This window comes from Suillus fuscotomentosus (genome assembly GCF_016647785.1).
Source record: "Suillus fuscotomentosus strain FC203 chromosome Unknown F5891scaffold_37, whole genome shotgun sequence".
Classification (NCBI taxonomy): Eukaryota; Fungi; Basidiomycota; class Agaricomycetes; order Boletales; family Suillaceae; genus Suillus; species Suillus fuscotomentosus.
The window spans coordinates 287,952-306,454 of record NW_024539549.1 but is presented as its reverse complement, the minus strand read 5'-3'; the positions used below and the strand labels follow the sequence as shown (position 1 = coordinate 306,454).

General features: G+C 48.2%; 3 protein-coding genes across 3 annotated transcripts; 2 read left to right on the top strand and 1 right to left on the bottom strand.

The window, feature by feature from the left end:
• Positions 1-41: 41 nt before the first annotated feature.
• On the bottom strand, positions 42-557 carry F5891DRAFT_913685 (uncharacterized protein; the record flags this gene model as incomplete). Its single annotated transcript, XM_041373667.1, has 2 exons — positions 42-332; positions 384-557. Coding segments are annotated over 2 exons (465 nt in total), but the record flags the coding sequence as incomplete, so codon positions are not given.
• An 11,284-nt stretch (positions 558-11,841) lies between these two features.
• Positions 11,842-12,120, top strand: F5891DRAFT_955070 (uncharacterized protein; the record flags this gene model as incomplete). The annotated part of the gene is made up of 1 exon (XM_041375296.1): positions 11,842-12,120. A coding segment is annotated over one exon (279 nt), but the record flags the coding sequence as incomplete, so codon positions are not given.
• A 5,263-nt stretch (positions 12,121-17,383) lies between these two features.
• F5891DRAFT_1190511 (uncharacterized protein) lies at positions 17,384-18,318 on the top strand (the record flags this gene model as incomplete). Its single annotated transcript, XM_041367313.1, has 5 exons — positions 17,384-17,563; positions 17,624-17,780; positions 17,854-18,023; positions 18,084-18,237; positions 18,296-18,318. 5 exons carry the CDS (start codon positions 17,384-17,386, stop codon positions 18,316-18,318), a joined length of 684 nt encoding a protein of 227 aa, XP_041224298.1.
• Between the last annotated feature and the right edge of the window lie 185 nt (positions 18,319-18,503).

The window sequence follows — 18,503 nt, the reverse complement described above, 5'->3', positions numbered from 1 at the left end:
CCTTTATCGGTATGGAAGACAAATGATGCTCTCTTACCCTCATAGTGAAGATTAAAATGAGTGGTGTCATCAGAGGGAAAAATGACGAAGTTGCCACATCGTAGCTCCAACACCAATCCCTGCTCGAAGTGTACTAAAGCCCCAGCCTTGAACTTGCCTATGGGCAGGATGAGACACAGGTCCTTATCAAACCTGTCTCTGTGGGCCTCTGTGGTGACATTGATATTTATGACAATGGATAGAAATGGAGCCACCGGTGAGCATTCTCCACCAGGGAGATTGTGACTGAGTTCAATGATGACTTCATACTCCTCTGGTAAGTGTGTCTTCATCTGGGATGAAAGTCAATGTCAAGGTAAACACATTCTGTCAAGTACACTCACCACATGTTCTAACCATTCGAAGAGTTCGCTGAATGTAGCCAGTACATTGTTATAGACTTGTTGGTGCTCTAAAATGTCTTTCGAAGCATAGGGCAAACATTGAGTATGATTGGTGCGGCTGACACCAACTCTGGCCATCTCATGTGGGTGAATATGTGTGCGCGCACCAGCTCCCTATAAGATATATCATTCTGAGCCCCTTCAGTGACAAATTCCGTATTATACGGGCCACCCAACCTCCATAATATCTCGTATGAGACGGGCCAGCTGATCATGGGCCCATGTTGTGTATATTCTCGATGATGACGGATGGGCCGGGACTCATATTATTTCCGATGGAGACGGGTGGGCCCATGTATGCCAATGATATATATATCCTTAATGTTGACGGATGGGCCGGGGGAATATGATCATTCATGGAGATGGGTGGGCCCATCTGGGTAATATGTAGAGTAGGATATTATAGACAGCTGGGCTGAAGAGAGATGTAAGGCAAATATTGTTATATAGACGGGCAGGCCGACGTGGGTGTATTACATATATGGGTGGGCCGAGGTAGGGGAATATTACATAGACGGGTGGGCTGACGTAGGGTGTATTACATATACAGGTGGGCCGACGTGGAATGTATTACATATACGGGTGGGCCGACGAAAGGGATATCAAATAGACCGGTGGGCCGAGGGTGCTATAAAATATTTATTACATAGACAGGTGGGCCGAGGTGGGGTATAATTATATAGACGGGTGGGCCGATGTAGGATGTATTATATAGACGGGTGGGCCAACATAGGATGTATCACATAGACGGGTCGGCTGACGTGGGGGATAATACATAGACGGGCGGGCCAACAGGTGTATTACATATATGGGTGAGCCTAGATATGTTCCATCAAGACATACAGCTGATGTAGCCACCAGCGAATCAAACACATAGGATACATGTACACTATCAGTGCATATACCTACCATCAACCACCAAATCTAAACCCCTAAGCACAAAAACATGAATCTATCATGTGTGGCATTGACCAATAATCCAGGACTGAAGTGGAAAAACCCCACACCTGAACCCTGGTGTGCAACAAATCCTATTTCTAAGCATGGACACCAGAAGCACAACACTCACAAAAATATATATGTCAAATTTTCAGTGCCAAACCCCAAACCGAGATGTACCAACCCCCGAACCCCGAAACCCGAGAGTGCCGGGTCTCGGGTATGGGTGTCCGGAACTCGGAACTTGGGAGAATTTGGGGAGATCAATACAATTTAATTTACAATCGAGTTGATTGACAACACATTGACTTACCCATGTTTGCAATATATTTTTGTTTAGACATACCGAGTTCCGAGTTCCGGACACCCGAGACCCGAGACTGCCGGGTCTCGGGTTTCGGGTGTCCGGAACTTGGAACTGGGGAAAATTTGGGGAGATCAATACAATTTGATTCACAATCAAGTTGATTGACAACACATTGAATTAACTATGTTTGCAATATATTTTTGTTTAGACATACCGAGTTCCGAGTTCCGGACACCCGAGACCTGGCAGTCTCGGGTCTCGGGTGTCCGGAACTCGGAACTCGGTATGTCTAAACAAAAATATATTGCAAACATAGTTAATTCAATGTGTTGTCAATCAACTTGATTGTGAATCAAATTGTATTGATCTCCCCAAATTTTCCCCAGTTCCGAGTTCCGGACACCTGAAACCCGAGACCCGGCAGTCTCGGGTCTCGGGTGTCCGGAACTCGGAACTCGGTATGTCTAAACAAAAATATATTGCAAACATGGGTAAGTCAATGTGTTGTCAATCAACTCGATTGTAAATTAAATTGTATTGATCTCCCCAAATTCTCCCAAGTTCCGAGTTCCGGACACCCAATACCCGAGACCCGGCACTCTCGGGTTTCGGGGTTCGGGGGTTGGTACATCTTGGTTTGGGGTTTGGGGGTTAGTAAAATGTTTACAGATATACATAGGTTGATTTAAACATGTCTGGAAGATGTCGTTCGTCTAAAATGTCAAATCCTGAGTTCCAGGTGTCGGGACTCGGTACCCAGCACCCGGGACTCGGGGTTCGGCACTGATAATTTGACATTCGGGTGTTCGGGTTTCGGGTGATATCTACCTCAATCTGCAGTTTCGAGTTCTGGATATCGGGAGTGATCATTGAATGATTCAATTGTGGCATAGGTAACATGCATGGAAAAACATTTATGTACATCTATCACTGAGCAATTATGTAGCCATTTCAACCTCCTCACCAGGAAGATCAACCTTTCCCTCAACATCCATCTCCTCATCAGAAGAATCATATTCTGGCAGGAGGTTACCTGGTTCATTAGGGACCACAATATCGCCGGGGGATTCTGGCAGGAGGTTGCCTGGTTCATCAGGGAGAACAATTTCGCCAGAGGATTGTGGACCCTCAGGCTGAACTTGGGTGGGCTCAACCATGGGACCTACCACAGCAGATTCATGCTCAGGCATCAAGGGTGTAGGTTGCATGACTGAAAAGTCCAAATCAATGAGGTTGGAAAGTGCGGAGGGGAGGGGTGACATGGACGGGGGGGACCTCCTTGACCAAGCAACATTATTCCATTGGCCGGTGTGTCCGGAAGTGAAAATGAAGGGTGCCGGTTGACCACTGTGCGCCGGAGGCTCTCATGGAGGCATTGCAGGGTATCAATCTTAGCGTCCTGCTCCTGCACCCGAGCCTCAAGAATAGTGATGCGAGCTGCACCATCCCGAATCACGATTGCCATGGAATGGAGATCCGGCATGGGAACATTGAGTGCTGCACGAGGCACTGCGACGCTGGAAGACCTGACTGCTAAGTAAAAAATTTGGTCAGCCGGTCATCAAAAGTATGGGTGACTTACCAGCTGGCGCAGGTGCAGGGACAGGTGCAGGGACAGGTGCAGGTGCAGGTGCAGGTGCAGGTGCAGGTGCAGGTGTCTTCTTGGTAGTGATGGTCTTGCTGCGACCATGTGACTGCACCTGGGGTGTGGTTGCAGCAGGGATGGCCGGAGTTCGGGAAGGGCCATGAGATTGACTACGAGTTCAGGCCCTTGACCGGGAGGGAGATGGAGCATTGGATGGAGCAGGGGCAGGTGTCTTGGAACGCGTCCGGCCGGTGGTAGACTTCCCTCGGGTCCGTTTGGGCGGGGATCCCAGAGATGCAGGGTTGCATTTGATCTTCTTGGTGGAGCAGCGGATGCAAGACAAGCAGGGGAGGCTGGACCTCTTGTCCAATCGAGTTGCACAGGGCCAATTTTCCTTGACACAATAATGGCAGGGGTTGTTCTGTAGTATCCGTTAGTAGATGGACTAAGGGGAATTTATTTGAGTACTCACTGGGCCGGGAATGGTGATATCAAATGTGGTAGTGGCCGGCGGGTCACCATCCGAAGCACTGGAAGTATCATCGGAGGACTCCTCCTCAACTTCCAGACGCCTGCCGGAGGTTGCCTGACAGATTTTTAATACACATGAGTTTCTGGAAAACTTCTAGGACTTACCCGAGCCTCCGGACGGCTGATGGGAGATTTCTAATGTAATGGGAATGAGTGGGAATTATACATGGGAGGTCCGGACATGTCCAAACGACTCACCGTAACCTCCGGACGACTGCCGGCAGTCAGCTGTGGACACATGAGCATATATTTAAAGTCCAAACGAAAAATGCAAACTTACCGAAGCAGGCCCAAATGATTGCTTCTTGGGGGAACCAGGTGACCGAGGCAACTGGGGCTTCCTTACCACAATGGTGCGCTGGGGAAGGACGACCTCCGGCACTTCACGTGAAATCGGCTGCAACAAATTGAGAGCATGTCAGAAATCAGCCAGAACACATACCTGAACAATTGGGTCCTCATCATCTTCCGACTCCACAAACGGCTTCGACTTGGGGAGTTGAGTTGAGTTGACACGCTTGCGAGCCTTCAGCGCCGACTTTGGAGGTTGGGAGGAGTGTCCCGAAATCATTGGAGACTTCCTCTTATTGCTCCCCCCAACTTCCGGCGACAGGTTGCCGGAGGTGGTCTTACCTTTTCCTTTGTCCCGGACCTCGGGGGTCGTCTTGCCAGAAGGTCCGGCGACGACCGGAGGTGAGGGAATGACGGGGGTGGGGGAAGGGACAAGTGCAGGTGAAGGGACAGGTGGAGACGGAAGGTTGAGAGTGAGTGGGCCAGTGGAAACGTTAGGGACAATAGGGAGATCACAGGAATTGTCACCCAATGCCTCCCAGGCACGGACTTGCTTGCGCCAGGCGTGTCTAGCCACCCGGGGGTCATCGTGGCCAATGCTGTGCCAGTTGGGCAATGCCCGAGGAGTCATGGAATGCACCCTCATCAGCTCCTTAGAGCAGGACGCCACAATTCCAGGGATGTACTCCCCTTTCTCATGGGCCCGGATGATGTCAGCCTACCCGGACATTACAAACATTAATGTTACACTAATTTAATAAGTTCAACATACCAAAAGAGTGGTGACCTGCTTTGTTAGAACAAGGTGGACGTCTACAGAGCCGGCCGGGATGTGCCGGGCGCCGGCAATGATGCCCACAAGTTGAGCAGTGGATGCCTTGAGGTTGGCCAATGAAGATTGAACTTGAGTAGACATTTGGATGGAGTTGACAGATGTGAGAATGTTGAAAGCAGGGTGAAATCTGTTATCAATAGAATGAAGTTTCAAAGAAACAATACAATTGAAGGACAATGTTGAAAATTCGTTGATTGTTTGTGTTTGTTTGGCCATCGTTCAACTTTCGGCAATCGCCGGCCATGTGTTGAACTTCGACGTTATCAGTTATCAATCAGTTCATCAGTGCATCAGCTCATCAGATATCATGAGCTCTCAACCTGGGGTCAGATTTCATGACCCTCCAGTCACTGAATTTACTTCAATGGATGTGGATGAGTCCTCCCAGTCCCGGATGTCCCTTGGTATGTTTTGTTTTTTCTGATTTCAGTCAATTGATCTGACATGGTTCAGATCCATTAGATGATATATACCTTGGGCCGGATGATGAGTTAGACTCTGATTCTGGATCGTCCGGTGGTTTGGATGTGTTGAATGTAATTCCCGGTATGTTTTCCAATTCAAATGTACATATTTTACATGTGCAAATTCATCACATATCTCCAGATCCATCATCTCCGGCTCTGGCAGATGGACTGGCCCTGTACGATGACCCAGACTTGTATCTTGGTCCGGAGGATACCTTGATTTCGTCTGATGATGCTCCGGTTATACCTGATTTTCCTATGGCTGGTGAGATTACTCTTTCAATCCCATGGTCACCTTTCATGGCATTTCCCCAGTGAATGAATCAACTCCAGAGCCCGATCCGGCCACTCTGGGTGTACCAGGTGCACCCATACCTTGTAGGTATATTCATATCATTTCATGTGCTTTACTCATGCTATCTCCTAAGCTATGTCAGAAACTCCCGAACATCAATCGCCTGAGCCGGAACTCAACAATGAAGCCCTGCATGCCATGGTTCAGGAGTTCATGCCAATCGGATCTTATGATCAAGCTGAAAGTAAGTATACAACAGTTGATTATTTATCTCTGCTAATATCCTGCAAGTTCAATCAATTGTAGATCGCCTGGGAGATTATGAACAGCGTCATGGAAATCTTCCTGCCCCTACAGTAGCCCAAATTCTTGAGGCTGACAGACCATTCAGGATGGCATGGGCTGAAACATGCGACAAGCTGCGGAAAGCAGATGCGGACCTCCGGAGGATGCAAAGGGTAAGGGAGTCAACCTCCGAAATGCTGAAGGTATTGGATACCCTCATTGAGGCCTTTGAGGACTCAAGTAACATGTAAATATTGATCAATGTCTGATAGTAGACACATTGCAGTACTACTCAGTAGGTAGTCCTTGGTACTTGTATATTCTACCTACCCAGTACTCGCTGCCAGGTTTTCTGTGCTCGGTACTTGGGGCTCGGTACTTGGGGCTCGGTAGTTGGGGCTCGGCAGTCAGGGCTTGGTAGTCGGTGCTTGGTACTCAGGGCTCGGAACTCGGGGCTCGGAACTCAGGCCTCGGGGCTCGGTACTCGGTGACCGGCGTTCGGGCTTCGGTATTCAGGGTTCAGTACTCGGGCCTTGGTACTCGAGATTTGGCATTTGGCAATTACAATTTGTTTGTTAGTACTTTGACATATACATAATAGCACTTATGACATTACACATGAGGGCAGGAAGATATATGTACATTAAGTGCGTCCCCGTGCTCTGGTTACTCTAGGTGTACTGTCTACTGGCATTTGCAACTTACTCCGGGTCGTCCTCGTGGATGGTTCAACAGTGACTCAAGTGCCCCTCCTCCTTTTCTGTGCCGGCGGTGTGATACTCTCTTCCATTTCGACATCATCTCTAACCTCACCCGTCGCATTGTCAGTTAACCCAGCGAGGAGGTCTCCCAATCGTGATGTCAGTAATGCACCTTTTTTGGCCGGCTTGGCCGGGTGAGGCTTTGGAATTGAACGTGGGACTGCCGGCCCTCTGGGTGTAGGACCTCCCGTCCTGGGCTTCTTCAGCGGAGGTCTCCCATCAGCCAGGTCATCATCCACATTATGCTCTGTATGATGAGTGGCACTCTCCTTATCACTCTCAGCTTCTGTCGATGACTCCCGAGGCCTTCGGATGGTAACCCTCTGTTGCCTTCTCACTATACGAGTCTGAGGAGAGGGCGAGTTGCCAGATATGACAGATGGTACCATGTCCTCATCTTTGTTCTTCCATGCTTTGAACAGAAATGTGGGCCTTTCACCTGTTTCTTGCCGAGCGAGCCAAAACTGGAGCAAGGTAGTGGTGTCCCAAATTTGCAGCTTCGAAGGTTCCTTCAAGTCAACATCCGCCGGAAGATACGTCCGGGCCACGAAGTCATCCTGACTTTGTACAATGGCACTCCATGGCACAACCGCCTTGTCCTTCCCGGAGCATATCCCTTTGTCCATGCATTGAACAATTTGTCAGGTGATGCGACGACAAACTCACAATAGTGCGATGTTAGAAAGGCCCTTACTATGGCCTTCTTCTCCTCAAGTTTGGTGTCGGTGATGTCCGGAAGGAGTGGCATACCCTCCCCGTCCATTTCGAGTTCGAAGGCTGGTTTTCGAATTCGTTTTCGACCTCCCTTGACCTGACGTCCTCCATCCCGTGCCCCGGCGCCTATCATTGTGATGCTCAATATGTTCAATCTGGTATACATGGTTCACACACTCACCGAACTGTTCCTGCGCGTACTCCTGCCACACTGGCTCAATGTCCTCCCAGTCCTTCGTCTTCATGAAGCTGTCCCCATCTCCTAAGGCCTCATTATCATCATGCCTGCATGAATATTTTGAGACGAAAAATCTCCGTCGATGGATAAATGTACTCACATCCCGAACAGCACCTTGCCCTTTTCATTCTTCCAAGCCGACATCACAAACACTCTCATCCCACATTGCCTCCACATCTCGTTCGAAAAGTGCTCCATATATGCCGGACCCTTCTTACGAGCGACTTGTGCTTGTATCTCCAGAGGCGGACAGTTGTTGGACCACTCTTCAGCTGTTTCTTTAGCCTTCTCCAACTCGTCGTCATCCAATTCAGCCATGACTCTCTTCACCGCCGCCTGATAATGTTTGAACATACCAGGATCTCCTGGCTTTACCCCGGACTCGTCCTCAATCCTCTTCAGCACCTCTTCGCATTTTTGCTGGTAGACCACCATCCTGGGCGTCCATTTCCTCCCATACTTGATCATGTCCTTCCTTTCCTTCTTTTTCTTGTTGTTGAACAACCAAGTCTTGTACACCTAAGAGTTGATGAAAGAATGTGACGTTAAAAATTTAGTTTTTCAACACAACAAAGAAGCCTCACCTGCTTCCTCTTTTTCCATTGTTTTTGGTCCAACTTCGGAGCAAACAACCTGGCCGCCCTTGCTATGGTAGTGAAAATCGCTCGCTTCTCACTCCTTTTGGCAGCAGTCCACTCAGGAAGGTAGTTCTTCAACTCCAAAATCTCCTTGTCCGTGAGCTTCTGAGACTGTGGTTGACGCATCCTGTGTCTTCCGGAAGTCATGTTGGTGGAATGACCTGTTCTTGCCATAGTGAATCAGAATGCAGAAATGGCTAAGGATTTTCAAGGTGAAAGTATTAATGAATTGTGCGAAGTTGAACTTTGAGCAAAGCCTAATGATAGGTTAATCGGCCCATATTGGACCCTGAGCCATTAATGGAAATGAATTTGTAATAAGCCAACAGGACTGCACCGCATCATATTGCAATAACAATTCATTACACCTGAGCTGATGCCTTGCTTGCAACATTAATAAACAAGATGAAGATAGGTAGATGCACCCCAGTGCAAAAATCTCACAGGGTGGAAGCAAGGGGCAGCAAAGGTAGGAAGACTTGGGTCAAGGTCCCACTTGCAAGCACGAGGCGACATGCCTACAGGTCCATGCCTAACTCTCCCCCGGAATCACCAACAATTCAGCCTGTTGAGGCACCACCTCCTTGGGAAGACTTTCCTGACAATACTTACGAGCAGGACCAAGGCTCATTTGAGCCTTTGCAACTCCCAAAAACCATGGCAAGTTCATGTACAATGTTGGAGTGTCATCCAAACTATGGCTAAGCATTCAAAATACAGAGTCAAAATGACTACCTCAGGCAATGGCTGCCAAGGCAGGAATCATATCTACATCACCTCCTCGATCGAGAAGCTCCACCCGAAGACAGGAGATGCATCATCTGCCAACAGGATGGGGTGTACAAATGTCAAGATTGTCTTGGTGAGCCATTTTATTGCACGGGCTGTTGCAGGAGTCAACATCGTAGCAATCCTTTCCACTGGATCAGTCAATTATATACCTTGGCCATGATGGCAAACAATGTCCGGCGGTCACCGATTGGTGGAATTTGTTTGAAGAAGATGAACCCGAAGACCTGCTCGAGCCTGAAGATCTGCCATTTGTGTCCGGACCCGAGTTCCAGCCAAAGGAAAACACCATGGTCATCGTGGACAAGTCCGGAGTTCATCGCCTGGAGGTTCGATGCTGTGAATGTCTGAATGCCATGAGTCCAGACATTCAAATGTTTCGACATGGATTTTTCCCTGCATCTTGTAACAGGCCAAAGACTGTGTTCACCTTCAGAGTGCTCAATGATTTTCTACTGGACAGCCTTGAATGCGGCACCTCGGCGATGAACTATTACAGCAAGCTCCGGCGAATGACCTCCAGCATGTTTCCACACCTTGTTCCGGTAATGCCTTACCCTCATGATCTACTGGACATCATATTGACAAAGCACATTGCAAGGACCGATACAGAGAGCTCATGAGGGTTGCTCGATAGTGGAGGCAGTTGAAGACAATGAAATGGCATGGCTTTGGCCATTGTTCTGATAACCTGAGCACAGGAGAACTTGCATTATTTTGCCCAGCATGTCCTCAGCCTGGGATTAATGTGCTGTTGTCAGAGGATGAATCTCTTGATGAGTGAGTCCTATTCTCAACCTATGTGGCCTCCATAATAATACTAGGGATCCAAGCTGGAAATACACCTGGTCATTTGTGATGGACGGAAATTTCAAAGCCGAACATCTGCATCCCATTAAGCCATTCGATGAAGTTTGGCTGTCCGATGGGCTTGGATTCATGGTAGGAAAGGACAGGTATAAAATGCATCTGGCAGAGGCTGCTGACACAGTGGAAAAATCAAGCTGCAACAATCACCGGGCAGTAAATCAAGCTAATGCTGCTTGGCACAAGCTGGAGTCCACCGGTATCGGGGGAGTTGCCTGTGCCAGACACAGTTGCTTTGTCCCTCACTCCATGGTGGATTTTCAGAAAGGCGAAAGGCAAGCCACATCCACCATTCCCCATTCACAAGTTAACCATGGGTCACTTGCAGACAAATGAACATGGACTATGCCCTTTGCGAGGCTTCCCAGCACAACATGGAAGGCATCACCAGGGCTGTCACCTTCTATGATATTAATTGTCAATACAACAAACACTTTCAGGTTCGGGTGGATCGAAGTTGATTTCTAGAAATGGCACCACAACTAACCATCATTCCCGGAATTGGGTTATGGCACGTTCATGGCCATCAGGACAGCTGCTATGTCTGATATGCTTCTAACTTTATTGAAGGCATTGGTCGGATCGATGGAGAGATCATGGAGACGCTATGGGCACGGCTCAATTTGATCTCCCCTGCTGCTCGGGGAATGTCATCTCCCCACCGAAAGGAATGCCTTGATTATCAGATGAATGACTCCAATTTCTGCAAGATGATTTGCATGAAAAGGACTCTATGCCGGAAATACAAACTGGCTAGGAATGGTATCTTAGAAAGTGGAAAGGCATTCGACAGACTCGATGAAGCAGCACCCTTACATTTGAAGACAGAATGGTTAGCCAGGGAGAGGATAGCTCAGTCAAGCAGATTGAATGATCCTTCAGCCATGGATGAATATGAGATCAATATTAAAAAGGGTACATTGAGTTCCATTGTCTCCGTCGAGGTCTGAATTAATATTGCACTCAGCACCTAGCAAAAAGGAGATCGAGCTTAGATTGTTAGAGGAGGGTAACGCCCGCAATGCAGCACCCTCTCACAGATCTGTGGCGACATGGATATCAACAGGGTTAGCAATTGAAGAGGCTCAGATTGCATTGCTCATCGAGGTCCGAAGGATCAGAAGAAGATCCACCAAGACACAGAGATTAGACATCACCCGTCAAAGAGATCGGCTCCAAGGCCAGATAGATGGATTTGCTCGGTCTGCTCTAACACATCTCGGGGAGGGATTTGATGCAGATGATGAACCTGAAGACTTGGACGTAGACATTCTAGATGATCTCGATGATGACCCGGCGGATTTCACAGAGACATCTCACACATGGACAAACTCTCCCAAGCTAACTGTAATCCCATTGCCATCAAACCTGGGGGTTGATAGATGCAGACGATGCATGGCAGAGGATCTGATTCCCCTGGAGATGTCGCTTCGTGAAGGGCAGGCCAATGATGCCCTTCACAATCTCCGCATTTACCTTTGCAACAAGGCCATCCTGTTCCGAACAACCGTTAGGCAGGCCAATTCCCAGGCCCTGAAAACTCGAGCTTGGTCCCAGGTGATGTCGGTGCAGCAGGCAGTCTCCCTCCATGCCAGCATATATACAAAGACAAGGAAGCAAATGATGAAACTTGAGCCGGGGCAAGACTAGCTTCAGAAATACAAACCCCTGCTTCGCGAGCAACTCAAAATCAGCACTGCAGTGGGCGACCCAAATGCCCGAGGTCAACGAAATGAATCTTTGGCTTGGTTTTGGTCTGTTGAAGTCGACCTCGGGGGTCCTGATCAATCGTGGAATGAAGAATGTGAGTTCCCGCTTGCATGTCATATCCCGCGGTTACCTGACTGGACCCATGCCAAGTTTACCGAGTCCATTGGCTGAGGGCAAAGGCACTACGGGATCGATGGAGGGAAGAAATGCTATTGGTCACATTGGAGATGGATTGGACATGTAAGTTCTTTTTGTGGAAAACAACCATATGGGGCGAGCACATGCAGGAATCATTGGAGAAACGACTTCCGGGTCACGGATGCTACGCCGGAAGGCAATCCCACATGTATTCATTGCTGGCACAGGATGCGCAGGCAGCTTTTCAAGACCTACAAAACGTGTTGATAGAGGCTGGAGATGAATGAACATTGTTTTCTCATGAAGTCCCTTTTTCCACATACATAATTGATGCCCGGGAATTGTCCGGGTCAGCCCATGTCGGAGTTTGAATTTCGTATCCATCCATCAGTGATTCTTATCTTCACATCTTCACCATCTTTCACTTGTATTGCAAGCGCCATAGTCCTGTATTAGCCATGTCTGCATCTCATGCATCCACTTCTGGCACTCTGAATCCCGGAAGCCATTACCGACCTCTGAAGCTGAGCCTTGCAACTATTTCCTGCACATTGGCAATGGCTGGATCGCACATCCGTGCAATCATCTCTCAATATCAGACGGAAGCTGCCAACAATGGTCTATCTGCTGACCGGATCAAGTATTTTAAAGCGGGCTGCAATGGGAGATGAATGTATATTACCACTGCCCTGATGACTTTGTTGGTCAATGCTAAGAATTTGAGCAGACATTTGTCACACCACTCCTGCAGTACTCCGCTTCACAGAATATCGTGTTGGTTCTTCCGGTCCCTGTCGCTTATATCCTTAAGTTGTATCCCATGCTGACCTGGAACACGGTTCCGGACGATGTCTTTTCATTCCACCTCCTTTCATTTCATGATGAGCCAATTGCAGGACATCCGTCCCGGATTGTGTTCGCATATACATGTCCATGGTGGATGGGAAACACCACAATCCCTGATCAACCATGGCAGTGGGATGAAATAATGGCTTCCTGCATCTCTCACTACCAGTATTGGGCGGTAAGATGTCAGCTGAATTACCTTGATTGATGACTTATCTGTTTCAGCTTAATGTTGAGGATGATGCTTTGGTACTTCCAGAGAAGTTGAAAAACACTTCGACTCCACCACTCATGGGACTGAGATTCATCAAAGAACGCATGGAAGCATTGCTGGAGGAGCAAGATCAGGGCATCGAAGCTAAGATGGGAGAGGTGAAGATGTACACTGACATGTTAGAGAAATTGAGGAAAGGCAAAGGAGTGTAGTCCCATTCACTCTTCATTGTATACAAGATGTAACATATTCTATGCATTCAAAAATCTCACATTCGAGTCCCGGACGCCCAGGTCCCGAGTCCCGAATTTCAGAGGTCGGGGCTCGGAGACCCGGAGCTCGGCAACTGTGTTGGGTGTCAGGGTATCCAGACCATTGGAGATAGCATGTGTCAGTATTTTGCGTTTCATGGTTTATGTTGGGTGAATATGGAATCGGGGATCAGGGACTCGGTATTCAGAACAGTGTCAAGTCCCAGGTCACGAGCTCCGAGTCCCGAGTGCCGAACCCCGAGTCCCGAGTCCCAACTTTCGGAGGTCGGGGTTCGGCGACCCGGAGCTCGGCAACTGCTGGGTGTGGGTTTCGGGACTCGGGACTTGGGACTCGGAGCTCATGACCTGGGACTCAACACTGTTCTGAATACCGAGTCCCTGACACCTGATTCCATAATCACGAAACATAAACCATGAAACTTAAAATACTGACAAATGCTATCTCCAATGCTCCGAGTACCCTGACACCCAACACAGTTGCCGAGCTCCGGGTCACCGAACCCCGACCTCCAAAATTCGGGACTCGGGACTCGGGGTTCGGCACTCGGGACTCGGAGCTCGTGACCTAGGACTTGACACTGTTCTGAATACCGAGTCCCTGATCCCCGATTCCATATTCACCCAACATAAACCATGAAACGCAAAATACTGACACATGCTATCTCCAATGGTCTGGATACCCTGACACCCAACACAGTTGCCGAGCTCCGGGTCTCCGAACCCCGACCTCCAAAATTTGGGACTCAGGACCTGGGCGTCCGGAACTCGGTATTCAGAACAGTGTCGAGTCCGGAGTCCACAATGTCGGGGTTCAGGGTTTTGTTAAATGTGTATGGCAATAACAAATGTTAATTCGAGCGTATTTATACATCTTCCCCCAGTCTCAAATATCACGTGCTGAGGTCCGGGTGTCGGGACTAAGTACCCCGGCACTCAGGACTCCCATATGTCAAGTCCCGAGTTCCAATTATCGAATACCAAGGCTTGCATCCAAATTATTTAGTCCCACATATCACTTGGGAAATGCTCAAAATTGAGTATTGAGGTCCGGATCACAATTGGTACATGGTATTCATTTGTTGGAATGTATATAGGTCACAATGCTTGCTCTTTGTTTGATCTTTCACACGCTGTATGCACCATCCACACTAGCCCATCCACATGATGGAACACCAGCATAAATATGAACAGCATCCCTCATATACCATGCCCAAGCAATCCGATCCCCTTCCACATCATACACTCCATGTCTCACAATCTTTCCAGAAAATGCAATCATACAGCCGGAATTGTACTTGAACTCCAGCTGAAGGTTTGGCATTGTCATCTGAGCATTAGAATAGTCCCCCATGGTGGTGAGAATGTCGAAGCATTCAGCAATGGACATGTGGTCTCGATGATGGGGGGTTTCCCGATTGGAAATGATGGAGAGGGTGTTAAACACGGATGCCCAGTACTGCAGGGCCTCCGGCATCTGTGGCAGATCCTTGCTTACTGCTATATTTCCAAGGTTTGACAAGGTTCTCAACCCTGCCCAGTACTGCTCAGGATGCATGACTCTGAGTGCCGCGGACGCAATGGCTGCTGGCCTTGCAATGGCTTTGAGGATATTCTCGCAGGAAGGTCCCTTCAATGATGCAGATACCTCCGGATCGGACACATTCTTTGGGATTGGTAAGTATGACTGCCGGAATCACCATCTCATCAGATCCTACCTCGTGTCCCTGTTGAAACCATGCCGGAGATAGATTGATGCATCCGGGAGTTGCTCCAACATCTTCCGAGCCCCAGTTGAACAACCTTTGATTAGTTCGCCAATTGCCATCAGCCCTTACACTTTTTTCGAGGCTTGGAGAGAGCAAATAGGTGGCCTCCCTGATTTCCTTCTGTAGGTTCCATTAATATTCGATATCCATCGAGTAACAATGTATATTACACACCTGGGTGGTGTCTGTCAGGGCGTCTGGGAGATACCATGCAATGATGGCACCGGATGCATCAAGAATTATTGCAGGTTCATCGACCAACCTTTTGCCTTCATGGCCAGGAGGACACCTCTCAAGCAACCTCGCCTCTTTATGTTCATTATGCCCGGTGTCCTTCGGGGAGATCAATTTGCTATATCTTGCAATATCCATCTGCATCTGAACTGTCATGCAGGAATTTGAATGATAAATAGAATTTTCCGAATCTGCAGGAAGACCCACTGGGATTTTTAGATGCCTTTATGAGTACATCAGCCAAGCGATCGCACGCCATCACCAGATCAGTGTCTAGGTTGGGGGAAGGTATGACTGGGCCTCCTCCAGTCTTCTCTGCCTTGAATTTCTGTTCAGTATATTCCCCTGCTTCATAAGTCACAGTCAGGGCCCAAGTGCACCAGATGTTTATGCTATCAGGAGGGGAAGGGGAAGAACCGTTCATGCTGGATGTTAATCTTGGGAAATCAGACACTGAATGCTGGATGTCCGGACTTTGGTGTTATAGGGGGTGGAGATAGAGAGGATCAGATAAGGGAGCCATGGATAATTTTGGCTGCTGTCAAAGATGTATTATTATCCATTGCTCAATGAAATACTACCTGATTGGAAGTGTGCTGGTCATCAGATATTCATTTGTCGACTCCCGGGTCCCGGTACTCGGAAGTCGGTACGGTTGACCCATATTTCGGTGGTTGGAATTTGGCGTCTCGTAGGGCAACACAAGCTTCGTACTGCCATATCAGGAGATCACCTGCTGCTCCGGGAACTCGGTAACTGTGATTTATTACCTCCTCTGAGTAAGGTTGACTCGCTGGTCATCAGATATTCATTTGTCGACTCCCGGGTCCCGGAACTCAGAGGTCGGTACGGTTGACCCATATTTGGGTGGTCGGAATTTGGAGTCTCATAGGGCAACACAAGCTTCGCACAGCCATGTCAGGAGATCACCTGCTGCTCCGGGAACTCGGTAACTTTGATTTATTACCTCCTCTGAGTACGGTTGACTCACATTTTGGTGGTCGGAACTTGGCTTCTCGTAGGGCAACACAAGCTTCGCACCGCGGATTCCACATTCTGCAAGACAACCTAAGCACCATCAGAGGCCATGTCAAGAGAGCACCTGCTGCTCTCTTCAGAAAAATCTCAACTTCGGTTGGCCATTTAACACGGAAAGTATTAACTAAATTATGTGTTGAGTTCCGGGTCCTGGAACTCGGTACAGTTGACTCCAATTCTGGTGGTCGGAACTTGGCTTCTCATAGGGCAACACAAGCTTCACACCCTGGATTCCACATTCTGCAAGACAACCTGTGCACCATCAAAAAGTATTAACCAACTTATGTGGTGAGTTCCGGGTCCCGGAACTCGGAACTCAGTACAGTTGACTCAAATTCTGGTGGCCGGAACTTGGCGTCTCGTTGGGCAACACAAGCTTCGCACTGCCATGTCAGGAGATCACCTGATGCTCCGGGAACTTGGTAACTTTGATTTATTACCTCCTCTGATTTGGTTGATGTACAACTACCTCAGCTCCATCATGTCTACAATTATGATACACATGGGCCCACCCATCTATATTGTATACCACCCTCGGCCCACCGGTCTAATACAACATCCCATACAACACCCTCGGCCCACCGGTCTAATTAATATGCGTCTGGGCCCACCCGTATAATACAATATTTTATAATACCCTCGGCCCACCCATCTAATTTAATATGTGTCTGGGCCCACCCGTGAATGTGATAACAAGTACCTACCCATCTATCTCATACACATCTACCTTAATACACCCATCTGCATAATATCCAGCTACCTTGGCCCACCCGTCTACCTAATATTCATTTACATCGGCCCACTCATCTACTCTATATATTCCCTGCATGGGCCCACCCGCCTCCATCGGGAATAATTTGCCTCCCGGCCCATCCGTCATAGTTGAGAATATTGTTATCATGGGCCCATGGTCCGCTGGCCCATATCATATGGGATATTATGCACATCCATTCCCTTGTATTATACGGAGATAGGTCACTGTAGTATGTGATGATTAAGTAAGTAACAAGTTCAACCCAACATCAGATCGGCATCCTCAACACAAATTTCATCTCATCTGAAGGCCTTGGTGATCACGGATAAGTTCACGCCAGACCGGCCATTTCAAAGTCAGATTGCCCACCTCCATATATTGAACTCATCACACTCACAACCACCCCGCCACCTACTCTTGTTCCCAATGCCGCCAGTGAGGACCAAAACATTCAGCCTCCTCTGCTTACTACTGGGCGAACACCCCAGGCAGATATTCAAGGTCAAGATTGTGTCAACGAAGACCGTCAGTGACCTGAAAGAGTTGATCAAGGAAAAGAAAACTGCATTTCGCGACCTGGATGCAGATGCTCTCCAGCTATGGAAGGTGAGTGATTTGATACAGTGATACCTACAATCAGATGCTGACAGTCTGATACTTTGGAAGGTCGACCTGCTTGTCGACAACACCCTCAAGCATAATGTCAACAATATCAAGCTAGACCAGCAGCAACTATTATCAGCTGTGGATGCAATGTATGAGGTTTTTGACAGTCCTCCTCAGCCCAAGCACCTGCATATTCTTGTCCAGCCATTACCTGCTGGTGAGTTGTCTGTCAATATTGCCTCTCTTTCATCCATACTGATTGCAGTGTGATCAAGTTGTTTCTCACTCAGCCGGCCACTCGTTGATCAATCTCAACTGCCTAGTATTAGGCGACCACTGTGAGAACATATTCACGGTCAAGATTGCATTGATGGACACTGTTAATAACTTGCAAGAGTTGATCAAGAAAAAGAAAACTGCATTTTGCGACCTGGATGCAGATGTTCTCCAGCTATGGAAGGTGAGTGATTTGATACAGTGATACCTACAATCAGATGTTGATGATCTGATACTTTGGAAGGTCGACCTGCCTGTCAACGACTCCTTAGAGCATACTGTCAATGAGCTCGAACTAGATCCACAGAAAGTATTATTGACTGTGAATGGAATGTTCAAGTTTTTTGACAGTCCTCAGTATAAGCACCTGCATATCGTTGTCGAACCACGACTTCCTTGTGAGTTATCGGTCAATATCATTTTGACATGGCGACTGAGCTGACGGCTGCCTCCCAGATGGCAACCGCAGCCATTTGTGACTGTCACCTTCTGCAGTCCTGTTTAAGCAACTTTGTGGAAATTACAACCTTCCCCAGGAGCCTCCTCCCAGGTATGGACAACCTTCTGAATTCGAAGGCATACAAAAAAATCCGGACCAGTTCGTTCACTGGGATTGACCCCCTGAGAATGCACATACTATACCCTGCACGCTACTTCATTCAAT